The sequence below is a fragment of the Sander lucioperca genome, chromosome 10, assembly GCF_008315115.2.
Source record: "Sander lucioperca isolate FBNREF2018 chromosome 10, SLUC_FBN_1.2, whole genome shotgun sequence".
Lineage (NCBI taxonomy): Eukaryota > Metazoa > Chordata > Actinopteri > Perciformes > Percidae > Sander > Sander lucioperca.
In genome coordinates, this window is record NC_050182.1 from 15,507,391 (window position 1) to 15,522,131 (window position 14,741).

The 14,741-nt window shown below is 40.9% G+C and overlaps 1 protein-coding gene across 1 annotated transcript in view; it reads left to right on the forward strand.

Moving 5' to 3' along the window:
- Positions 1–11,603: 11,603 nt before the first annotated feature.
- iglon5 (IgLON family member 5) overlaps positions 11,604–14,741 on the forward strand; it is a 99,176-nt gene continuing 96,038 nt past the window's right edge. Inside the window, exon 1 of the mRNA XM_031314278.2 lies at positions 11,604–12,214. Coding sequence (XP_031170138.1) covers positions 12,154–12,214 — 61 coding nt within the window. The 5' untranslated portion in view covers positions 11,604–12,153. The remainder of the gene's footprint in view (positions 12,215–14,741) is intronic.

A 14,741-nucleotide genomic window follows, 5' to 3' on the forward strand; every position in this document is an offset into this window, starting at 1 on the left:
CATTTAGTGTTTTTTTGTGATTGACACTTGTCTTGAGAATTAGTTGCTCAGGGTTCTATTTTAGGCCCATTATTGTTTACAATCTTTTCAGTCTCAATAGCTAACATATATTTTTAACACTTTACTTGAAGGGGTGTGCATAAGATGGACATGATACTGTCATAACCATGACATGACACATGTTATGAACATAAAGAAGTCTTTATGAATGTTTATGATTGTTGTAAGTGTCACTCGGTAAATTATGACACTTTTAGTGCTAAGTTAGCATTGTTTGAGATGTTTGTGTTATGACAACTTGACCTTTACCTAGACAACATAATCATAAATATGTCATGGCATGCTTAATTTTCGTTAAAGTAGTCTTTACCATTGACATTCCGCTTCCGGGATTGCTCCGGTGCAGGTGCCGACAATTTTACAGCGGCTCCGTGCGGACCTTAGCGCCTCCCCTGACGATTGTGATTGGTTTAAAGCTTTACTCCCATCCCGGAATGCTGTGTGGACTAGCCAGACCCTCCTCCGCTGCACAGCGTGTGGATGGCCTGGCAAAGCGAGACTATCATCAAAGGAACTATTTAGCTTCATGTGTTAACATTACATTGAACTAAAAACATCATGTCAAACATGGTTGGTTTTTACAGTGGATTTCATGAGACCATTATAAATGTGTCATGAATATTTTCCTTGACCTCAACTAAAGTGAAACAATTTGGACTTGTCATTAAGATGTCATAAAAGTTATAAGACCAGTTTGACAGTGAATACAGTACCGAGGTGATTTAATTAGTTTTAGGGCCAGTGTTACAAAGAGTAAAAACAATCAATAATGTCAGATTCTTAAATAAATACAATAAAATAAAAACAAATATGAATGTCTGGATATTACAATGCCTAGTCATTTCTCAAAAACTGTGGCCCAGGATATAGTCATCGTATTTTCACAACTGTTTACTTTTAATGAAACAGTTTTACAAGAAGAAATCTCTTTGAGCTCAGAGCATCACATGACTTGCATGTGCACCATGTGATTTTGCCCACTCTGCCAAAATTACCACAGCTCAGCTCTGTCCCCGGCAGCACAGTTCTTTGGCTTTGCCCAGTCGACAAATGTGAATACCGTCCCCTGCTGCCAGAGCATCTCTGTCTCCGAGAGTGTTTGTATAACTAAAATTACAATCTGTGGTATATGTAGGCCTTCTGTACACGTTAATGAAGCAGTGAGAGGTAATAAATATTGTTGCTGCCTTCAACAAAAGATGTAATTACAGCTTGCAGCCGTTAAAATACAAGGCTTTCAAATGTTTAACTTTATGATACTTATAATAATGTGTAGACAGTAAATACTCAGACAAGAAATAATCATTCAATCAATCAATACATTTTTATTTGTCACTTGAAATCGTACAATGTACAATTCCAGTGAACTATTATCCCATCAGCTCCTTCAACTTGTGCATGATTCAATATAAAGCAGTATGTGGTCGTCAGATCGGCACATAGAAAAAAGACACCTGGTTGAATGGCACCGAAACTCCCGGATCCAGCCAAGTCTCAGTGAAAGTACACCACAGCTCCCGACATCCCGCTGGAAACCGCAGTCTGTGTTCAATTTTTCCACGCTTGCCTCGGTGCCCCCTCTGATGTACAGATGGAGATGAACGCAGAGATAGTCTTGCTTGTCCACATAGTTAGTATCCTAACCATAAGTCGTAGCTGATAGCCATCTTCACCTTTTCCTCTGTGTGTACTCTAATGTTTACATTTGAAAACCGACCAGGAAAGCAGAGTCAGCAGGAGACCAGTGAGTTGATTTCCCGTTCCTGATGAGCGACTCGTAGTGATGAGATGGCTGCAGAGATGGTCTTGCTAGCTTGAACTCATCTTCTCCACCTTTTTCTCAGTGTTTACTCTATTTGAAAACTTGACTGGCCAGCTGGCTAACTAGCCTAGGCTAGCAGAAGGTTAGCAGAAGGTCAGCAGTGTCGGCAAGCAGGAGACTGGCAAATTGATTTTCCGATCCCGATAAGCGACTCATAGCCACATGCAATCACCGTCCAACGTCAACCCCATAAAGCACAACATTTGTAAAATAGAAAGCATCAATTTTATGGAGCTGACGGAGAGGCAACTGGAGAGGTCTGCCCCTTCTAAACCTATATTTTGGAGATAAAAAAAATGCAGTGCATCAGTATACAACCATCCAGATTGAGTGGTAATCCATTTTCTTAGTACTGTACATCAGTGCTGTGGTGATAACACACTGCTTGCTGCCAACATAATATCTTATGCATGGCACCAATTCTGCAGCACAGAATGCTTAGCAATGCCAGACACATCCAATCAAGACATTGTTCCACAACTCTGCAGAGGTTACCAAGTAAGAGTATGGAGCAAAAGAGCCCCATTTGTAATGAGCCAGAGTGGAATGCAGAGTGGGATAGATGGAGCACAAGATAGAGGAGGAAAAAAAGAGCAAAAGATGGAGCAGGATAGGACTGGATGAGGCTGTGAGAGCGGATTGCGTCAACGACAAGAGGTGGCAAAATCAATTCTGGACAAAATGAGAAAGATTGATTTGGGAGTGAAACAAAGAAAATAGTCACAAGGGCAGGTATGGGTGGATGGAGGGAGTGAGAAGGAGGAATAGATGAGAGAAAAATAGATATCACTTATAGATGACTGGAAGCCAGAGGAGGAAGTGATTGACTGTCAACATTACAAAAGAGCACAATAAACTGCAGACTTTATGCAGACATTTAATGTGTCAATCAAGGAAGCTTTATAATTTTCCAATGTTTGTTTTTTTCAGTTAACTTTAGTTTCAGTTTGAAGATGATTTAATCTTCTTCTGCTTTAGTCTCATTTGTATTTTGAGATCTGAAGCACTGCTATCATTTGTTAATTCATTTTTTAATACCCATTCATTTTTCCATACATCCGTTTTTACTTACTAACTCATAGTGAGATAATCTGTCCCCAGTGGTTGTTCGAAAAAATGATAAGGTCTACAGAAGTAGAAGCAGCAGCATCACTCACTTGCCTCCTCTTGGCAGAGCTTCTGAACTGTGTGGGCAGCTTCATGTATTTGACACTGTGTATCCTTGTTTGATTTTTAATTTCCTTATCCGTGGGAACCTTGGCTAGGCAATTAATGAAGATCCCACATGGCTAAATAGTTTATCATACGGAAACAATAAATACATGTTCTAATAATACATTATGGTTGATTATAATAACGGTTGCTTAATTAATTATAATCTTAAAATAGTTGTACACATACTGTACCTGTCTATGAAACAAATTGATTGATTGATTTAAACATATGGTCCTTGTTTTTTTTCTGATTAACAATTTTAATTTAATCTTTTTTAATTTTTAACACAACATACAAAACATACAATTTGCAACTTGAACACATTCCCCCTCTATGTCATCACCACCCACCCAGACAAAAATCAAGAAAAGATGACACAGTAACTACAATATTCAAGACCATACAACAAAATAATAACAAAATAGGCAATAAAATATAGACCAAATGAACATATGTATAAATGACAACACCTATAAACCCATCATACACGTCTCTCCATTTGCATGACAACTTTTTAAACGCTGCCACCTTAGCCATCTCACAAGCCCACTCTTGGATTGATGGTCCTAATTTTTGACACCGCCATACTTTTTGACCTCGGCTGATGGTAACACTGTCATGCATGAGTGTTTTTGTGCATCAGCTAAATTCATTATAGCAAACGTTAGTACTGTCTGTCAGTTTGTCTTTCTGTCTCCCTGGCCCTTTCTCTCTTTTACTCTCCCTCACTCATCCATTTACTCTCTTTTTACACCTCAGGCAAAAAGCGAGGTTGCAATCCTCATTAACCTCCCTGCCTCTCTCCAGCTCACCTCAGGCCAGCCCCACCTTAAGCTGCACTCATTACAGCTGAATGAAGCTGGGGAGACGGGATGTGAAGCTGGGAAGCAGAGAAAGTAAGAAGGGGATAGGAAAACACTGCTGGAGAGGGAAGACAGTCATAATGGATGACAGGGTTGGAAATAAAAAGAGGAGAGAGACAACAACTGGAAACAAAAAAAAATCAAAGAAAGGCAGAGATAAGGAGTGATTCGCTTTTAGTGTGGTTAAATGAAAAAGGACAAAAGAGACAGAGAGAGATGGACGACAGGGGCAGAAAATCCATTAGGGAACTTGGGAGTGGCTAAGATGATGTGTGAGCCAGTCATAAGCAGACATGCTTAAAGCTTAAAACTATGGCACTTGGCATGGTTATCCATGATAGAGATCTACCTTCAGATACTAGTTATTCATCAATGCCACATTTCTGTTGGCTGCGAGACTACCAATTTAGACACAGAGCAAAGTCTTTCATGGCCTGTCCAATAAGGATTCTGACTAATCCAAACCAAACTGCATTTTTTGGACCCTTCTGCAGCTGCTTTATGGCTGAGTCAGAGTTCAATAATCCCTACAAATGTATCATTGATTAATGAGTTGCTGCTTAAAGTGCAACAGTTATGGAAACAAATAGATGCAAAAGTAATTTTAATGATCATGAAGCACTATTCTTTCGTCCAAACGTTCAGTTTTTTGCTGCCCATTTGTTTCAAGATCTCTGGGATATCTAGATGATTAATGGCATGAGGAATGCTCTTAAAGTACTATCATTAAGAAGTTTTTAATTAGTAGGGGATGGTTTGCAGAGTGAGATGCAGCACTTATTCCCGGACTAAGGGAAAATGGCAGAGCTCAGCAGCAAAGGCCCTCTCATGGCCAGAAGGCAATCAGCGGACGCTAACTAAGGCACTGATGTGACATGAAACATGACCGGCCGATCCGACATCAGTCTACGCTAATAAAGTAATTACACTGATGTGTTTTGTGTCATTGTACTCCAATAGCCCATGTCAATAGCTTGCATCTAGAAAGTGAGAGTGTTGAGTGCAGTGATGGAGTGGCGAATTAAAATGAACGAAAAATTGCAGTTACATTTTGAAAGCCACGAAACGAGAGAACAAGAGAGAGAATGAGAGAAAGAGAGAGCAAGAAAGAAAGAGAGAGAGAGAGTGCATGTTAGGCAGCAGACATGATTAAATTCCATCATCTATTACAGCTTGGCTCGTGGCTTTGATCTGGCTTCAAGGCCGCACTCTCTGACGCGCTCAGGCTCCATTCGCTTTTTAAAAGGTGACTCTCCCCACACTGTTTCATCATTCATTTACTATCCATCATTCTCTGCCTTTGGGGAAACACATCCATGTATATATATATATATATATGCCTGCGTATGCCCACATACACTTACCTACACACTCATCCTTTGGTTAAAGTAATTAGCAGCCTTGGCCAAGTTGGAGTACAACATTTACATTTTGACCTTAAAAGGGAGAAACCTTCCGTTTTTCTACATTTTGACTTTTTCTTCTCTCCATTTTCTTCATTTCTTGGCAGGCTCTCTTTGTCTTCTCCTCTTCAGATTCAGATGCAGTTCTTCAATTTCAAGGTACTTTACAAGCGTGGCGTTTTGTGGCGGCAGCAATGAACAGTAAAAACAATTGTGTGGTTAAAGTGGATGTAACAACATCAACTTGTGATGCACTAACAGCAACGGCTGTATCAGCAGTGGAAATGAGCCAAATTAATTGGTTTTGGTTAATAAATCAATTTTCTTGAATTTGAAATGTGATGCTTTTTCCCTTTTCCTCTCACTTTGGAAACTTAACAGAGGATGAAACCCAATTTAAGTACAATAGGTGGAGATTAAATGTCAATTGACCTCTGCCATCTTCCTCTCCACCTCCACCACTCCAATTTGTTCCCTTCTCATCTTCTTCATGTCGATTAAACGTCCTAACCCCATCCCCCCCAACCCCTTTTCCCGACCGATCCAACTATTAATCTCCATCCATAATCCCCTACATGAATCTCCATCCAAATTCTCCTCCTTCCATCTATAGTCCTCTATTTCGGGAGCAGGGGAGCTCACATCTTCTCCAGCTTTTCCCTTTCCTTTCTCTCCTTCTTCCATATATGCCTCTCCCTCCTCCTTTTCTCTGCTTCCTTGCACGTCTTGGGATAACATAACTCAGAGGACAAGCCTTTCGAGACCAAAGGCTCTTATTCACTCTCCCTCCGTCCCTCTCTCCTTCTCAGTGGGGTCCTCTGAGGGACAATGATTACAACCAAGTCACTGCCGCCCCTGTCGTGCCAATTAATGTGTGGTGCTTAAAGATGGAGCAAGGGGAAAGAGGGAAAAAGTGCCCATGCCCGCATCACCATACATTACCATACTAAACAGGCTGGTGGGGCATCTCAGCCCAACTGGTAGCTCTACAGCAGACACTTCAGGGACAGGTTTTCCCAACCTTATGTACTCCAAGTCAGACATGTTTGTATAAACTACCCCGCTCTTCAAACAAGCTCGGTGAGGTGTCCTTCTGTTTTGTCCTTACCATCAAGGTGCCTACATCTGACATTATAGTACGAGTCTGCTTTATACTCTGTTAATTGGGTGTGAAATGACATTTTCATTTCAGCCTACGCACTCAAGGTGTCTCACTGACTCTGACTGTGGGTGTTAGGTGCACAGGCTTAGGGGTATATACTTCACTGAGTATAAGCTGATAGAGTAGGCTTGGGCAATCTCTAATATTTGCAAATCATTCAATCGTGGTTACTCAAGAGCGCACATATGCGATCTGATCGGCAGCCTGACAGGCTACATTGACCACGTAATTGGACATAACATATTATGGATATGTGGAGCGGCTTCACTTTCATCAATGAAACTGGCTACACCGGCTCGGCTGACATGCTGACATGCTTCTGTGTTGATAGTGTCTTGCTTTCGGTATGCTGTATCTTAGTAACGTGAATCGGTGCGGCCGACCTACTGTAGACCCCATCCCCTAGTCTCGCATTACCAGACCTTCCTCCACAGCGCCGCGGAGGAGTATGGGCTGAAATATGTGCTACCAGAAACTGAATTTTAATCATTTATATTTAAATTTGAATTGCTAAACTTGAATAATTGCATTGAAAAACTGAATTTGAATCACATAATTTGAAATTGTATTGTTTAATTTGAATCATTGCATTGAAAAAATTAATTAATTAATTAATTAAAACAGATTGTAGCTATTATAGTTATATACTATATAAATAGTAAATTAGTTAATCATCAATCAATCATCAATACACGATCTGATCGCCAATCGGCACAAGACTATGATAGAGACAAACATTATGCACACATATGCTACAATGCATCTTGCAGAATTTTGAGTGGCTTGCTGCAAAGAGTGGTTAAGTTACAATCCATCAAACTAACCTCACTGCTCCTTCCCCCTGATGAGTAATGATGCACTCTGTGGCGCTGTGGCCAGTCAATTACACTCTAGTATGCATCGCAACCTCATGATGCATCAAATAACCCTGTTTACTGTGGCTCGAAGATTTCACCTCATGCTCAAGGAAGCCAAAGGAATTAAATAATGATTCTATTTTGCTATAACTGCACCATGGAAGCAAGGTACAACTTGTTATCTCAGTACAAGATGGCCTACAAGATAATGGTCACTGGACCGAAGTCATGAAAAACACAGATGATGAGAGTGTAACATTTTTGCAGAAATGATTGGGATTATAAAGTCAAAAATGAGTTACAATAACTGGTTGCAGTAGGTATATGAACCTTAATTTAAATAGTAATTAAAGTAAAGTAAAAAAAAAAAAAGATCTAGAAAAGGTCAGAGCTCCAAGATACTTTAATAAGTGTTACTGTTGAAGAAGATGAGGTCTTCCTCTTTAGAAAAAGTCTTATGCTCTTATGCGAGAGGCCATGGGAGAAGCTCTGAAAAAGCTAGCCCAAGTTTTCTTTGGCTCGTCCATCAGTATATTACTGGTAGGGGTGCAACTAACGATTATTTTCATTGTTGATTAATCTGTTGATTATTTTCTCAAATTATAGAATAGTTGTTTGGTCTATTCAATGTCAGAAAAAGGTAAAACATTTTCCTCAGGGTTTTCCAAAGCCTAATATGAAGTCCTCAAATGTCTTGTTTTGTCCACAACTCAAAGATATTCAGTTTACTGCCATGGAGAAGTGAAAACGATTAACGATTATCAAAATAGTTGGCAATTAATTTAATAGTTGACAACTAATCGATTAATTGATTACTCTTTGCAGCTCTAACTACTGGACCATTTTGTTTTACCAGACCTAAGAAGCTTTCCTGTCAATTGCATTACATCCCCTTTAAACACATTACCCTGTACAAAGCCACTTGTCTTTTGCATTATGTTGCCTTCAGCCAACATTTTAAATTACTGGGTAATCACTTACTCATTTCTAACCTTAAACATGTACTTTCCTATGAGTCTACTCACTTTTACTTACTATATTTGAATTCTTCCTCTTTGTTTAGGTCTTTTCTTTCTCTATTTGCCAATTCCACCAATATTGTGTCTTCCTCCTGCATGTAGTCTGAAATAAGTGTCCACTAACAGTCTGTGTAAGTCTTCTTAGAGAGTCTCTGCGGGCCCTCCAAGTCGCCAGGAGCCCTCAAATCCAGCTGGATGCTCATATTAATCCTGCACATTGATGCAGGATTTATTTGATTGTTGCCTTCAGGGACAAAATCTGACACAGAGACAATAATGCTTTTAGTTCCAAAAAATAAATGAATACAATAAATCGATGAAAATTTCAAAACATTGCAGCAGACTTAACAGCCAAGATGACTCTAAACTGAGCAGCGGGAAGATATGAAGAGATAATAATGGCTCTTGTCCATTTTCCAGCCCTTAACTGATAACAGGACTCTTTTTAATATAAAATAATTTATTTTGGTTGCTCCAACATGAGATAGCCACCATTTACCACCCACTCTTGATAATCTGTGGCACAAAATTAGGGCAAAGTATGGTGGAGTTTAGGAGAAAGCAGATGACAGAATTACATGTTTTTAAAGATTTTAAATGATGAGGTTTGTGCTGCTTCATTTTCATATGTCATTAACACTAGTTGGCAATATCGCTCATCTCCTGTTTTTCATTTGTACATACATTGCTTCATCTAAAACCTTTCAGACGTGCTAATAATCATTGTGACACCTAATACTGGATACACAGATAAGTGTTCCAGACAAAAATTGAAAAAATAGTATTGTTTGTTTGTCATGTTTAGGCCAGAAATAACCAGCTTCGGTCAAGTTTAGGCAATGTTGTGGAAAATCCCTTTGGATGTTCGGTGGAGAAACAGAAAATAAAGAATGTATGAAACACTGGAGTTGTCCATGTTATTTTATTATTCTCCTGCCAGTAGAAGGAAACACAGAGTACCAAGGCAGTCTGCAAAAGTGTTCAAAACACATCATGTTACATAGGGTTTTTATGTTGCTGCATGGAAACAGACCTTTGCAGTGTCCCCGCTGCAAAGTAACCCTTCCTCTTTTAAGTCTTTGCAACAATAAAGACACCGAACAACAGTGGCTGTGCAACTCTAACTAAGTGTTGCATGTGTAAATTAGTATTTTTTTTTTCCTTTTAATTACAATGCAAAATGCAACACCACTTCCTTATGCATGTCAGTATTTCCAAAATGAAGAAATATTCCTCTGTTCTAAGCCTGCTCCCCCTGTGCTCAGGATGTCATACAGTGTGATGGCAGCAGGCGAGGTCTGAGGGTAATTGGCTTTGTAAAATCTGAGTCAAAATGCAAATTCATGTCAACATTTTTGCAGGTGTTTCTACTTTTATTGAATAACTTGGAACAACTGAGTACAAACAAACTGCAACTTGTGACAGGTTTATAAATAATATCCGTGAGTTGACAGAAACCCAGCTGAATTGCTAAATGCAATCATGAATGTCATTAATGAAGCTTCGCGACTGCATATACAGTATCTCTTGTTTGGATCAGAGTGTTTTAGTGTCACGCAGAGGCACTGTTTCTATGTTAATGTAGAAGCTGTACAATAACTTTGCTGCGGCATTTGTGGGAATATTGTATGTCCAAACGAAGAGGAGGACATGCTGATTAGAGGAACAGTGTAGCATACTGTGCAATTGGTTTGTACAAACAATAGCATGTAGTTAAGAGCCTATAAGCCATGTTGAATTGCAGTTTCCCTCAGGCCAAAGACAAAATCATTCTTTTTATTTAATTACATATATTATCTAGAAAGTAACATTCAAAAATAACGGTGTAATGAGCAAGTGGTTAACATTATGAACATGACTGGCTCCTTATTCACTCCTCTGTGTCAAATTTAATTAATACAGAATATTACGTATTTAGAAAACAAATCACACACTGTAAGTAAATGCTGGGCTTTGATTAGCTGACTCATAAATCAGTCCTGATTTTCTTAGTGCTTGCCTGTTGATCTTTCCCCATATACAACTGTATTTATTGTAATTCTGTCCAAATACTATACATCAGCAAACAGTGTTTTGTTACTTACACTCAGCAGTAATAGAGCATTAATTGGTTATTTGGGGAATAAAGAAACAAATGTATCAGTCAAATACATCAGCTAATATGGAAATAATCAACTCAGGCATACAGTAAATATGCAAGGAATGGACCCACTGTGTGAGCTGTATGTTACATGTTTCTGACGAGGAGGTCCGCTGATGCAATATGACTGTAACGAACTGCAAAATGTTGGGGAAGTATGCATACATTTAGCAATCAAGTTTCCTTGGAGTTTCACAGCTTCCTGTATGTCTGTCTCTGGCTTGTAGCTTTCATGCAAGATGATTATCTCCCAGTGTGAAAGGCCTTTTAAAAAAAATTAGATCTTCGCTATAAGCAACGTCTTCTCGCACTTTTAGTACCAGATGCAGCGACTAACATGTTTATAAATGGCTCATTAGTACTTCTGCATGAATATAAAGTGTCTTTCTACATGGGTTTATGTCGCCTGTCATTAAGTTAGCAGTGTGATTAAGTCAGTTGGGGTGCTTTCTGCAGTGCTGTTACAATCTGCTCTGACACTCCACCCAGTGCATCCAGTCTACCCACAACTTATGTGTGCATGTGCATGTCCTCTGGTCTGACAGTATTCATTTTCCGCAATTGAGTAACATCTGCTTACCAGCAGCACAACTTGTCATTCAACCTCATTCTGTTTTCATTTATCATCTCCAAAACCCACGCACTGGAGCCCATATGGCACCCCCCTACACACACACACACACACACACACACACACACACACACACATACACACACACACACACACACACACACACACACACACACACACACACACACACACACACACGCACCTCTGTCCCTGTAGTTATTATGCCCGTCTGTCCCCCTGTGGACTGTTTTCTCCGAGTACTGCAGCAACACCGAACTGGCTATAAATCACATTGCATTATCACCGCGCCGTGCTTCGCCTCGCGCTCTGCCCGCCCACCGCGCAGCTCCGATTGGTCGGTGAGGCTCCTTGGCCGGCCTCTCCGAGCGGGATATCAGTGCAATCGTAAATCCCGCCTCCTTCCTTGGGGCCGGTGATTGGGAGAAAGGGGCTCTCCTTGAACTGTCAATCATGCCATTTCTTGTGAGCCTCGCATTCACTGCTGCTCCCTGCGACGCGCTGAGTGCGGAGCGACGAGACGCGCTGCATACCAACAGAGACATACGGGAGCAGGCTAATTAAGCTCAAGCGGCGACTGGTCAGGACGCGCAGACCCCATCCTGTTCTCCGAGAACCAACAAAAAAGCATATTTCTGTCAAGTCATTGGACAGTTTATATTTTATCATTTCTTCACATGCATTTTCTAAAATATTTTCCTTCAAGGCACTGAGAGCCAAACTAAGTGTCTGGGATATTTGTTTTGTTTTTTTCCCCTGGTTGACAGAGTCTACACAGGAGAAGACAAACAGCCCTCTTCGCCTATCTCTCTCTCCGACGCGGGTCATCAAAAGGAAAAGTCCAGTGGATAAGACTTATGTTTTTTTTTGTCCAGTCACATGTAGAAGTGTTGGACTATTGCTGTTGACATTCATCCACTGGGTCGGTTTTTTATACACAGATTCCCCGCAACGCCGCGATAAAGGAGGAATACCAAGGCATTTGGCTGCAAAAACAAGCAGAAAATCAATCAGAACTCCATCATGGGCTGCCCCCTCTTGCGGAACGCGTTTGCTGGTTTGATCCTGGTACTGCTGTCGAAAGGTAAGTTTTTACGAGCTACTTAGCGATGTGCTGACAGTTCTGTGCTGCTGCGTATCTAAACATGTATCTTCGTCTTTCATTTTCTGAAAACGGTTGTGGAGGTGAATACTAATGATGCGGGGGGGGGGGTCTACCTGCCTGTGAATCACGCGTCTGCTGTGCCACTGCGCTCCAGCTTTCCATTTGCTATTTGAAATAGATGCTGTATTTGTGTGTGTGTGTGTGTGTGTGTGTGTGTGTGTGTGTGTGTGCGTGCGCGCGCGCGCGCGCGCGTTAGTGTTCACGCGTAAATGTGTTTGTGTGTGCGCGCGCGTGAGTGCGTGCGAGAGCAGCACCAGGTTAATCTCCAAGCCAACCTCGTGTAAGCAAACGAGTGATGCATGTTAAGATGTCTATTATGGAAAAAAAAGACTCCCATCCCCAGTCTTCTGTGAACATTCCTTTACGTGACTTGACTGTCCTGGTATCCCACGCACACGACGCACCACCAGTGCAAAGACAGGGGGGGGTTGTGGGTGGTGAAGGTGGGGTTAATGTAAGTGTGGTAGAAGCAATGCAGAGAGACTCAGGAGAGAAATACAGTGTTTTGTTCTCTCTCTTAAAAAAAATCAAAGTCGAGAGAGAGAGAAAGGAGAAAGATGGACAGTTGGGGGGTGGGGGTGGTCAAACATGCACTGGGTAGTCAAGCATTTTCCTCTTTTATCACTGACATAAAACATCTTCCCCACAGCTCAACAAAAGAGACAAACACGCTTCATTCATCCGCTCTTCTACAGTGTCAAGATAACTTGCACAACCAGAGGATTCAGATGGCATTTTGAACTGCTTCATTATGAATAACACAAACAAACTGTGTTATGTTATGTTGTTGTTGTCCTCAGGGAACACTAACCAGGGAATATTTAAAATCATCCCGCATTTTTCATCATGTCATCCTCTAATGCTCTCACCATGCTATGGGATGTCCCACCATATATATTAGTTGTGTACGGTATTCTCACCATGTACTCTAATTTCCCCTTGCCCATCTACACACATACACAAATACACACACCTGGCTCAATTAGTCCTGCCTTCATCCTGTGGGAAATCAGTATATAAATAAATTACCCCAGCCCGTAATAACAATAATTGATGTGTCAGTGCAATAAGATGGGAGGTTAACAACGTGCAGATGCAGACGGGCTATAGCCTCCTGCTCTTGGCCTCCTTGTGGGCAGGAGAGCCCAGCTGGTCATGGTTGGCTTGCCACAGGAAGTGCCTTCTCCACACCAGGCAGAGAGCAGACGGGCAGCCCTGCAGGACGTACACACAGCACACAAACAGCAACACATTAACCAACCCAACAACCGTACTGAGTCTCATTTCAGCTTTCAGCCCTCTGAATTTGTAACCTGTGGGTTTTTGCGATGTGAAGGTGTGACCAATAACGTGAGCCGCAGTTGAGGAATGATTGGATATTGATGTGAGTTGTGCACATTGCAGCACATGTGAATCAGATTCATCTCGGAGATCTCCCGCCTGCTGCTCTGAGTTGCTGTAGGTCCACAACACGTCCGTCTTTAAAGGTAGAACGCATGCATTATAAAGGAAGAACATGACTGTTAAAAGGGCACCGTCCGCTGCTAAATAAATCATGCAGCAGTGAAATTATCCTTTTGTATCTGTGCCTCTGAGAGTCAGGCCAGTGTGGTATGTGGTCACTGAAATGCTTCATCACCATTGTTTAGCAGATTGTGTGTGAGTTATTATTGCCTGGTTAATGATGAATGAGAAATATTCCCCTGAACGACTATGCAGTATTTTATTTACCTAAAGATATGTCTTCCTCTTGACACTGATTATCACTAATTTAGCCACTTCACATTATGCACTACAAATATTTATTAAGAGAGAGCACCATATTATTTTTCATGGTGCCAGAAACAGATAGCAAAATGTGTTTCAGACCTGTACAATTGAATGCCAAACAGGTTGAAAATGAGCTTTTTCTTTGCAGCAAAAAACAATTAAGCTATTGAAAGGTTTCCTACTGGCTTGCTGTTTGACTGTGCAAACCACACTGTGGGTGCGATGGACAGGTCCTGGCATGCTGTCATGCCTTTGCTTTCCACATTAATTCCCCCTTTTCTTTCACTTAAAATGTCTAAAAGGTGCATGGCCAAGTGCCCACTTATACATACAGTAAGATATCTATGTATTTCTGGCACACAAGCTGTCTGCAATTAATCAAAACCTGTTTCATCTACGAGACCAGACACTTTGAGGCTTATGGAACATTAAGGCTGTGAGTGTGTCCACACACACCTCCACATGAAATTAAACAATTTACCCTTCAGTTCAAAGGATTTCTGTTGTGGCAGAAACCTGCAGTCTGATAACGAGTATAATGTCATCATTGTTTTCAGTGAAAAGTGAAGATGACAAGAGAAATTGCTTCCGCTGTCGGGTGGCCTACAGTACATAGGTCACAGCAGAGGATGTTTGAGGTTAGTATTTTAATGTTACATTTAGATACCAAAGAAAC